The sequence below is a fragment of the Tupaia chinensis genome, unplaced genomic scaffold (genome assembly GCF_000334495.1).
Source record: "Tupaia chinensis unplaced genomic scaffold, TupChi_1.0 Scaffold000182_1, whole genome shotgun sequence".
Lineage (NCBI taxonomy): Eukaryota > Metazoa > Chordata > Mammalia > Scandentia > Tupaiidae > Tupaia > Tupaia belangeri.
In genome coordinates, this window is record NW_006159657.1 from 9,606,144 (window position 1) to 9,618,105 (window position 11,962).

Here is an 11,962-nt window from a genome sequence, read left to right on the forward strand (position 1 = left end):
TGTGAGTGATCAAAGCACAGTGGATATGAAATCTGGAAGATGTAGGGTCAAGGCCCAGCTCTGCTTCTAATTAGTTCTATATCCTTGGGGAACTTCTTAGCCCTCTCAGCATCAGTTTTTATTTATTTTTTTCATTCAGGGCATTGTATTAAATCAGTATTCTCAGACCTTAGTGGTTGGTCCATTACAATGGACTGAGTGTTTCTGTCTCTTTCCAAATTCATACGTTCAAGTTTTAACCCCCAACATGAGGGTATCAGGAGGAGGGGCTTAGGGAGATGATTAGTATATGAGAGTGGAGCTCTTATAAATGGAATTAGTGCCCTTATAAAAGGGTCCTCCAAAGCTCTCCTTCCTTTTTTCTGTCTTGTGGGGACACAATGAGAAGTCACCTATATGCAAGCTGGAATAGGGCCTTTATCAGAGCCTGATCATGCTGGCACCTTATCTTGGACTTCCAGCTTCCAGAACTGTGAAAAATTAATGTTGTTTTAGTCACCTGGTCTGTGGTACTCTGTTTTTGCAGCCCCAGTTGACAAGACACCCACTCACTTTATGATTTTTGCCATATTAGAAAAATATGTTTTACTTGAATAATTATTTACTTAGCTTTTTGTTTAAAAGTAATTTGCCAGGCCAGCAGTTGATGTGTTAAGGTGGCTAGATCCCACATGGCTGACTACATGGTTGGAGTCCCAGAACCAGCAGTTTGAAAAATATGCTGGCACGTGGGTGTGTTTCCAAAATCCCAAGAGGAGAATGGAGGAGAGGGGATCAGGGGATCATGGTGTGGCCACTCCCCCCACCCCCGGGGAGGTTGATTTCTCTCTCTTTTTCTAGCTAGTACAAGCACACTACAGCAAACTAAAATAAATAAATAAATAAATAAATAAATAAATAAATGCAATTTGCCTTTTGGGTCAGGCTGTGGCATGATGGTTAGGGTATCTAGATCTCATATGGCCTATCTTGTGGTTCGAGTCTCAGACACAGCAGCTTGAGAAACATGTTAGGCGTGTGTTTAATCCCGAAATCCTGTAAAGGGGAGGTACAGAAGAGAATGTGGTATGAGCACTCCCCATGTGTGTGTGATAGGGGTACTTTCTCATTTTCCCTCTTTCTCTCTGTCTCTCTTTAGGGAGCACATGCACCCTCTGGCAAATTAAAAAATTAAAAAGTGACTTGCTTCTTTTCCTAAATTTATACTTTAGCTATGGTGCTGTCCAGTATCAATGTAATATGAGCCATACTCACAATTAATTTTTTCTTCATTGGCTAGAGGGAGTGTGCACTCTCCAGAGAGAGAAAAGAGAAGGAGAGTGAGAAAGCAACCTCCTTAAGGGATGGACATGCCACAATCCCTTCTCCATCTCTCCTTTCAGATTTAGGGGCGCTCACACACATGCACCTGGCATGTTTTTCAAGCTGTCATGTCCAGGACTCAAACTGTGCAACTGGCCATGTAGGATTCAGCTGCCTTAACCACCATGCCAAAGGCTGACCCTACAATGAAAACTTTTTAGTAGTTACATTAGGAAAAGAAAAAGAAACAGGATAAATCAATCTGAACAATATAATTTAACCATATACTTCCAAAATGTAATCAATGTAAATTATTAATGAAATACTTTTCTTTATGGTAAATTTTCACAATTGGGTGTGTGTAGTCCACACTTTGGGCACACCTCTCTATAGACGCTAAAGTTTCATTGGAAATTTTTTGATGTCTATTTTGAAGTCCTAAAATGTGTAGTCAAAGAACAGATTCAAATACCCAGGTTTTTCCAAGTATCCATGTATTTTCTAGTAACTGAATTGAGTATCATATTTTAATTGTAAATTAATTGAAATAAAGTAAAATTTAAAATTAAATGAACAATTCAGTTCCTCATTTACTAGTCTGCTGTCAAATGCTTGATAGTCACATACAGCTAGTGGTTACTGTACAGACATACAAAGTCAGATAACAAACCAACCTGTTGTAAACAGAAAATAGCCTTAAAAACAAACAAGTGACAATACAGGAATGACATTAAATTCTAGGTAAATACCATCCCTGCCAAGAAGCTGAGCCCAAGACCTGCTGTTTCTGCTAAAAAGAGATTTAGCACATATTAAAAAGGTGTTAGAGCACCAAGCTGAGACTTTCCCTTTGTTGGAGTTAGAAGGATTAAAAAAAACAGAAAATGGGCCAGTAGGTGGCATGGTGGTTAAGAGCACTGGATTCCCACATGGCTGACTGAGGTTCAAGTCCTGGACCTGGAGGCTTGCTTTCTCACTTTCTCTTTCTCTTTCTCTTGCTCTGTCCCTCTCTGGTCAAATTACAATAAATATTTGAAATCAAATAAAATAATTCTTAAAAAAATACTTAAAAAAGAGATTTAATGCTGAGACTCATACCAAATAAAATCATCCTTATACCAACGAAACAAACCATAGAATCTAGGTGATCACTCTCAGCTCTAGAAATCCCCGTGCACTTTCTCCTTTACTCCTCTCACTGTGCTTCCTCTAAAGAGACCACTAGCCATGTTATTTCACAGAAATTAAGAAGTAAAGAAATGAAAAGTTGAGAAAATTAAGACCTGGTTGAGACTCTGCCATTCCTAAGTCTACAACTTTGGAAATTTTCTCAGACTCCTCATTGTATAAAATGGAGGTGTTTGAATTCATCAAAAAAGCAGCAGCCACGGAGGGCCAGGCATTGTATCCTGTGCTAGCTGTGAATTATCTCATTTCATCCATGCCGTAATCCCTTTAGGAAAAGCACTGCTGTATCTATTTTGTAGGAAGGAACACTGAGGCTGGAAGAGGTTAAAGCAACTTGCCAGAGGCCTACCAACAGAAAGACAAGAAGCTTGATTTTTGAACTTAGGCCCATCGAGCCTACATTCTAATTTTTTTTTTCAGGTTTTTGCCATAGGGTGTACAAACACCAGGGAAAGACAGAGAGACAGAGAGAAGGAAAGTCAGAAATCACCCCCAGGGGGGTTGGCCACACTGCAATCCCCTTTCCTCCATTCTCATCTAGGGATAAGATATGCTCCTGGTATGATTTTTCAAGCCAGCAGGTCCAGGACTGGAACTGTGGTTGGCCATGTGGGAGTCCAGCACCTTAAATGCCAAGCCACCTGCTGGCCCTAAGCCTACGTTCTAATCCACCATGCTGGCAGTTTCTAAGGACACTTCCTATTCCAAAAAATGGTGGATTTTTGTTCCAAGACATTGTCAACATATAATTTGTGGTATTTCTTGGAGCTTTTTCTTCTGATGTACGCCAAATCCCTGACTTCCTGAGTTGGCATGCTTTTCCTGTTTAGCCACATATTTCTCTGGATCACCACCCCTATTACTCCACACTCCCCCCTCTAGATTCTTGTTTGTATTCTCCACGCACTGACCCCACTGCTGTGTGTTGATGCTTCCGGTTACTTTCACCACCCTGGAGTCTGAATTGGCAGACTGGCCCTGGTGGGCCAGACCAAGCCTGCAGATATGTTTGGTTTGGCTCATGAAGTGCTGGCTCGCATGATGTTTTTAAAATTTTTGAATTAGTTGCCAACATCGAAACATTGGATATTTCATATAAAAATACGGATTTCTAGATTATTTGAACAATTTGGCAATGCAGAACTATGGACTGAACACCAAGAGTCAGAGCAGCACTTCCTAGCTCTCCCAGTTCCTATCCTGCCTGTTAGGTCACCCCCACCTTTTGGCCAACCTGAGTGTCAGTCATCAGCTGTCACTGAGCATTGAGAGTGTGCTCCTATTTTCTTTTCTTTTCCTTCTTTCTTCTTCTTCTTCTCCCTGAAATTATTTTTCCTATAGGATGCATGCACTTGCCAAAGAGATAGAGAGAGACAGAGAGACAGAAAGCGAGAAATCATCCCCTGAGGGTGATGGCCATGTCGTGACCCCTTCTCCTCCAGTCTCCTCTTGGGATCTTAGGCATGCACGCACGTGTGCCTGGCACAAGTATTTTGTTGGTTTGTTCATTTCTTCATACATCTCTATCATTGAGGGAAAGTGAAGAGACAAAGAGAGACATGTGCTTTCAGAAAAACATCCAGAGAAGCTCTGATTCTTTGGATAAGTGAAATAGCTCTTAAAACTGGACCACATTGTTCATGTACATTATTTAACTTCCCCTCACAGGTATTAGAATTCAAGACACCTGGCCTTCTCTGTGCACCATCCCACCACCAGACCCATCCCCAGCCAGCCTGGCATCCTCCACCAGCATTCACCCACATGCTTTAGACTCACACAGAAGCTGAGAGGCAGGACCCTTTCTGTTCATGATCCCAGCTGCATACCCAGGACAACCTGACGGCTGGTGTTCATCTGTCTTGGTTTGCCCGCTTCGGCTCAAGGCCACTCTATGTTCTGGACTGATATTTTTTCTGGGAGATTCACTGAATCAAGGCAACTCTTTAAATGGACAAATTTTCTAGACTTGTGATGAAATTGATTGCTTAATCTATTGGGTCATTCTCTCCTAGTTTGCCAGGGTAGGGAGTTGCATTTCCACTTTGAGTGGAATAATGCATCCATGGAAAAGATCTGTGTATGAAATGGTGTGTCACATGTTAGACAATAAAATGGTGTGAGGTACCATGTGCTGAGCTCCTACAGTGTGTGAGCAACTCTGAGAATTCATTGCTTGTTTTATTTCTAATTGCCATAGCAACAGTGCAGGACATAGAAGGTTAATGACGTTTATTGAACTCTTACTCTATGTGAGAGCAAATATGTGCCCCAAATGGTGCTAAGCCCCTTTAAAATTTCACTTAATCTTCCAAACAATCCAAAGAGACAGGTTTTGTTATTATCCCATCTCGTGGCTGAGGAATCTGACTGGAAGAAAGTTTTCCAAAGTCGTCGACTAGCAAGTAGGAGACCCAGGCACTTTGACCCATGCATATTTGCTTAACTGCTGAACTCATTGGCCCACTCACGTGCAGGTGAGAAAACTAAGACTCAGAGAGGTGAAGTATTATACCTGAGACCACACAGCAAATAAAGGTAAGTAAGATACAGGCTTCAATCTCTGTCCAGGTCCAAAGCAATGTACTTCACACTCGACCTCACAGGAGAGCAGATGTGATTATTACAGAAACTGTGCAGGGGCAAGGACTACAAAATTACGGTTCTGGACTACAGCCTAACACCAGCCTAGGCAGGCTCCAGTAGAGCTGCATCACTGGTCTATGTCCATCCCATTTATGGGTTATGTTCTCAATTAAAGCTACATAGGCAGAGCTAGCACTCCTGAATCTTTGATAGAATGAATTGTCCTAGGTCATAGAGTGAGTTATTTCCAGAATGAGCTTGGGATCCAGGGTTCCTGATGCAGTGCTCTTTGTCCCACTGTTATAGCTGGAGTCCTATGGTCAAATATGCCTACGGAGAGATCAGACAGGTTACAGAGGTGCATTAGGTGAGCCATGTAGAGACTATTTTGAATTGGAGTGTATGTGTGCTTTTGAAATGCACAGTCAAAAAATTATGGTACAAATGCACAATGGAATCCTTTGCAGCCATAAAAAAGATGATAACGCTTCATATATACTTCATATATACATATATGTATTAAGTGAAAAAGAGCCACTTTAAGGCAGTGTGTGTAATGTGCTCGTTTGGGGGAGAGTGAAAAAGAGAGAACTGAAATCTTCAATTCATATCTTCTTCTATATGCACTAAGATACCCTGAAAGAATACAAAAGAGATTATATACTAATAACAGTGGTTACATGTCTCGTGGTGCTAATGGACCTAAGAATTGATGAATAGGGGAAAGTGATGGAAGGGAGGATTGTCTATGTGTGCCTTTTTATTTTTTATTTTTTAAAAAATTTTTAGGTTTTTGAACTATCTAAATAGCATTACTTGTTGTTAAATGCCAGTTATAAAACAAAACAGCTACTCATCAACTCCAGAAAATTGCTACCTTATAGGAATGTGAAAATTCTTTCAGTTTTTCAAGGAGACTTGGAAATCTATTTTTTCACTTTCCCAATTTTTCATTTCCAATTCGTTATTGTTAGTAAGTAGAAATACATGAGGTTTTTACATATTAACCATGTGTTTTAAAAAAAACATTGAACCCATTTATTAGTTCTTAGGAGGTTTTTGGTATTCTTTGTGATTTTCTGTGAAGATCATTACATCATCTGTGGATAAAAAAACTTAATTTCCTCCTTTCTATATATGGTTTCTTTTTTTCTTGACTTATTGCATTGGCTAGAGCTTTCAATATGATTTGGATAGGAGTGGTGAGAGCATTCATCCTTGCCTTGCTCTAGACCTTAGCAGGAAAGCATTCAGTCTTTCATCATTAAATGTGATGTAAGTTGTACATTATTTATGAAAGACCTCTATTGGGTTAAAGAATTTTGTTCAAAATCTTTTCTATATCTATGTAGGCAGATTATGTGGGTTTCTTTTTTTAGTTTGTTATTATGGTGAATTGTACTAAATGGTTTTCAAATATCGAATCAGCCTTCCATTCCTGGGATAAACCCAAGTTGGTCTTGATGTATTATCTTTCTTATATATTGCTGGATTAGATTTGTTAATGCTTTGTTAGGATTTTTGTGTCTATGTTCACGAGAAATAGTGGGCTGTGGTTTTCTTTTCTTGCAATGTCTTTGTTAATTTCTGATATTAGGATAAAGCTGGTGTCATTTATAAAATGAGTTAGAAGCATTTCCTAACTTTTGAATAATGAAAAAATAACTCAGAGAATATTTACTATGTGCCAGTCATTGCGTTCAGTGCTTAATCGATTTAATCTGCACAACAACCCTATGTGGTATAGACTATTGGGTCATCAGGAAAGTCATGACAAAAAAATGTCATGACTTTCCCAATGACATAATATTATTGCCAGCCCCACTTTACAGATAGGGAAACTGAGGCACAGAGTGGTTAAAACCATCCAATTAATGTCACACAGCTTTTAAGTGACAATGTCAGGACTCAAACCCTACAGGTCCAGCTTAAGAATTTGTGTTTTTTTAATTTTGTTTGTTTTTTGAAGCTTATTTATTTCTCCTATGAGAGAGAGAGAGAGAGAGAGAGAGAGAGAGAGAGAGAGACAGACAGACAGACAGACAGACAGACAAAGGGAAGCAGGCATTCCCAATAGGTCTTTGTGCCCAATGTGTCCCACCTCCAGTCCCAGCCAGCTTGGATGATGGGCACACACTTGTGCTTGCTGTGCTTAGGGAAGTTCTGGAAAATGAACCAATGACCTTTCCCATGTGGATCCACTTGTGTTGCCATCGTGCCACTACCTGGCCCTCGAGTCTGCACTCTTAACCTGTTTATTATATTTTCTCTAATTATGGTGTTAAAGAAAACCCATCTGCAGGACTCAGTTCCACTTATGGGCCACCAGTCTTCCAGCTCTAATTGACGAGGGTGAGTCCTGTGTGTCAGGTTTAATACTACCTGCCAGATATACTACTACCAACTCCAGAGGCAGGTCTTATCCTCACTTGGCAGTTGTGGAGTGGTGTGCAGTTTCAAGCTATCACCTCCTTCCTCACCTTGTCTTCCTTAAATACCCATGACACCTTTGAGAAGATAAAATTATAACACAATCTCTCGATCTCAGTTTAATTTCATGCTTCTCCTTCTTTATCAAGCAGGCTCACCCATCTTCCCTCCTACTGGCTTCCCCTAGGCAAATTCATCTTATTTCCCTCTGCACTACCTTCTCGTTTGTATGGTCTTATCCCATCTGTCCCAGTCAGTTTCCCAACCCTTCCTTGTTGGCTCTGCTGATTGATTTCATCTGTCTTATGAAGTGATAGATATCTTGTTTACTTGAGATGGAGGCGGAAGAGAGGGAGAGAAGGCAAAGAGATGGAGTTGTAAGACAGCTGGGACATTAATGTTCTTCACAGAGCTCATAGCATGAGGAGCCAAGGTTAGTTAAAAGAACTTCCCCGCGGTAATGAAAGTGATGTGACACAATGCAAAGGGCAGGAGTGTTTGCACGCTAGTTTGTGACCATAGGCAAGACGCTCTGCTTCTCTGAATCTCAGTTTGTTCATCTGTCAAATGAGTTCAGAGACATACAGGCTACAGGGGTTTGGCCAAGGTCAAGTATAATAACAGGTGAAAAAGATCGGGTGCAGAGGCCTAGTCAAGGTGACACTGCTGCTAAGACATTGTGCTCCACAGGCTGGGACCACACAGGACCAGTATCGGGTCAGGAGCTGGATGGTGGCTCAGAGATCAGATCAACTGTTCTGTGAAGCTGACCCACCCCAGTTCACATCTGGAGATCTCCCTGAGTACACTGGGCACATGCGTGCCCATCATGTGGGACTAGCTGAGGCTCGGGTTGGATCACGGCATCAAGACCCTTTGGGGATGCTGGCTCTCTCTTGCTCATACAGAAAATAAATAAATAAAGTGTTTCTTTGTTTGTTTGTTTTAAGAACTCTATCTGAAGAACAAAAAAAGAAAAGAAAAAAGAAAGAAAAAGAGCTGAGTATGGCAATTTGGAGCCTGAGGCAGGAGGACTGTGACACAGAGACCTGGAATAATAATAATAATAATAATAATAATAATAATAATAATAATAAATAATACCACTGTGTCTGGTGTGGAAAGGCACTGTGTAGAAGTGCTTTCTTTGGACTTTACTAAGCTGTTTTAAAGTACGTTATCTTAGTTAGTGGGACTATCTGTGTGGGTAAGTAGGTACTGCCATTACTCCATTTTACAGGTGGGGTAAGCAGTGGCACAGAGAGGTTAAGAATCCTTCAGTGGCAGAGCTGTAACCCACTTAGCATTGGAATCCATTGGACCCCACACCAGACCGTTAAATGCGACTCTAGGGGTAATTCCTAGAAGTTGGACCTCAAGGTCTTCCCTCACGAGAGACTGCAGGTAGTCAGAAACTTTGGCCATTTCCCCTAGAGGCTCCATTTCCCCTGTGGCTCTTGTTTGCCACTCAGCCACTCTGCCACTGCCCATCCATCCCTCCGTTCCCACCCGCGACTCCGGCCACTGCTTTGAGAATTTGGAAAACTTGGGGGTGAGTCCACTGCTGGGAACGGTGATTCAATTAAAATCTCAGTTTTCAACGTCTTAGCAAGGCTTTGGTCTGTCACTTCACACCAGGCATAGCCTCGCCTCCCAGTCAGCGGGAGGGAAATGAGGGCGTGCTAATTGCTGGGGGCTGGGGACCTGAGGGCAGGGGAGAGGACCAGGAGGCCAGCTCAGCAGGAGGAGGAGCACGCTGAGCTTTCCCCTGCACCTCTCAGGGCCTGGCTAGCGCCGGTGGGGCGGAGCAGCCGGTCCTTCTCCATCGACTCTTTGATAACCACAACTGCAGCAGCGCGGCGCCAATCAAGGAGTGCGTCAGGCGGTGAGCTGAGCGCTCCACTCGCCCCATCATCTCGGTTGACATGGTTATTGTTATTTCCCACCACCATTCCAGGGGAGCTACTCACATAATGCCTATTTCACGGATGTGGAAACTGAGGCATGGGGACTTGAGGAAAAGCCACAAACTAGTCCCAGCAGAGACTAGATCAACACTCAGCCTACACTCTTAGCTGCCAGGACATACTTACCTCCCCTTACGGCTTTAAGAGAATGACTTAAGGATTTCACCTCTGTACCACCCTGCAAGCCCTTAACAACACTGAGGACAGTCCTGACCTTTGGACAAGCCTGGGCTCCCCAAGCCTTCTGCTCTCAGTTGCTGGGTCCTTCTGCATCCACTGGGTGCCTCTACTACCATAAGCTCCCATCTGTGAGTGCCTTGAACTTGGGGACTGCACCTTAAGAGTCTTTGAGGCCCTGTGGCCCCATCTTAACCCTCTGGCAGAGCGTAGGTGTTCAGAACTGTTAGTTGAGCATACACACACATTAGTACCCTCCAAGTTGTAGTCCCAACCCTCGTTAAAGTCCCCCAATTCTGGGCTAGGCCCATGTCTAGCACAGAGCCAGCATCCAGAAGGTCCGAATGCCGTGAGTCAGGAGCCCCCGGGCTGCCACAGGAGTTAGGCTGTGTCGGTCCGAGGAACCTTGCCATCCACCCCAGTGCTTCGAAGCCCTGAGCTTTCCTTCTTTCTCCTCATCCTAGTGTTCCTGCTTTGCACTCTTGCAGGGCCAGCCTCCCTCTTGTCTTTATGTTTCTGTCCCTTAGAGAGTTTTCAGAAGAAGAGCCAGGAAGAGTGGAGGGTTGGGGGCAGGTGTCAGTGCTCCGGGGGAAAGAGGGGCTATAGCTTATTCTGCCTTGACAAGCCTCACCAATGATCAACCTTCTCTCCAAAACTCACTTCCTAAAAGAGAGCTCTGGAGGGCTGAAGCGGGAGGAGGTGCAACCTGGCCTGAAATCAATCTCAGCTCAAGGTAATTACAGGACGCGTGCTATCACCCCAGCAAGACGAATCAGGGGCCCAGAGGCCGAGCCTCTCTCCTAGGGCAGCCAGAGCTCGGTTCCTTAGGAATAAAAGCTTCATCACTTGGGGAGGGGGGTGGGGAGAGACTCGCACGTTTGTAAACTTGCGCTTTCTCATGCCTGCCCCTCCAAAAAAAATTTAGGGGGTAGGGGCAATTATTCCAACAATCTCAAGGGGCCCTGGCTCCCTAGTTGGATGTTTTGAAAAGGAAATCTCACCAAAGCCCTCTGAAATCCTGCTTCCAAGTTCCCAGGATGTTAATTCTCTAGGTGATGGGGGTAGACAATGCTAGGATTTTAGGCTGCACGTTGCTTTTTTTTTTTTTCCTTTTTTTTTTTCCTTTCTATCCCTACCCCAACTCCCATGCAAGGGATTTTTAGGAATCCTTTTGCCACAGGACTGCGTGGAAGAAAGGAATACCCAAAGCTGGAGCTCCAGGAAGAACCTTTCTCTTGCTGCCTCTGACTGCCTTACACACACAGCCCAGGCAAGCCCGTCTCCTCAGCAGCTCAGCTCTCCTAAGGAATTCCGCAGGAGTCTCAGCCACACTTTGGAGGGGACAATACCATGTGGGACCACCAGGCACCAGCATTGGCAGCCCTGAGCAGCCCAGGCTGGGTGCACCTGAATGCAAAGCCAGGGGGCGAGGCTTGCATCAAGGAGACTGTGACCCCTGGAGGTGGCGGCTCTGGCACCTCCGTGTGTTTCTGCACCCCATGTCCTAGCCACCCTAAGACTCTTAGCCCTGGAGGCTTCTTTCTCCTCTCCAGGGGTGGGCAGCATGAGCGCATCTTTGCTCTGTCCCAGTGTGGCTGAGAGAAAGCGTCCCAGTATCAGGGCCTCCTGTCAGGCGGGACATGCAGAGAGACAGATGCGCCCAGGTTGGGATAGATCTGTGAGATGAGGGGAGAAGCGAACCCTTTGCGAAGCTTTCAGTCCAGAATGTGCGGGCAGGTCACACGTACCGTCCTCAATTTCCCCCCTCGGGGACGCTGACCCCTCAAGACGCGAACACAACCTCGTACTGGAATACACACTTATACCAGCTCACACTCACACCATGCCCATTATCCGTGCGCACACTCATCTCTCTTACACACACATACGTCTACGCCAGGCCACATCGACTTCCTTTACTCCCAGTCTGGAAATCTCCGCAGTTGCCCTCAAGGCTTAAACTTTTTCATGGGGGGCAGACTGGGGGCGCCAGGGAAGGCACCGGGAAGAAGAAGGATGGGGCCGGAGCTTCTAGGCAGGGTCCTTCGCACTTGGCGCTCCTGGCTTTCTTCCCTCCCACTCCCGCACGGCCCTCACCTGGTAAACCGAGGCACAGCAAGAAGCTGTAGTAGACCACCGGCACGAAGCCCAAGCCGCAGGCGGAGCCGGGGGACCAGGACAGCGAGCTGTTGGCGGCGAGGTGGGCGTGCGTGTGCTCCATGAGCGCGCCCCTCGCTGCCCTGGTTGCTCCGCGCCCGGCCTACCAGCCCCGCTCCGGACGCCGGCTCGGTGGTGGTGGCGGCGGCGGCGGC

General features: G+C 44.7%; 1 protein-coding gene across 1 annotated transcript in view; it reads right to left on the reverse strand.

Moving 5' to 3' along the window:
- The window catches only part of GPR139 (G protein-coupled receptor 139), a 50,100-nt gene extending 38,229 nt beyond the window's left edge, over positions 1-11,871 (reverse strand). The window contains exon 1 of the mRNA XM_006146591.1: positions 11,748-11,871. Coding sequence (XP_006146653.1) covers positions 11,748-11,871 — 124 coding nt within the window. The remainder of the gene's footprint in view (positions 1-11,747) is intronic.
- Between the last annotated feature and the right edge of the window lie 91 nt (positions 11,872-11,962).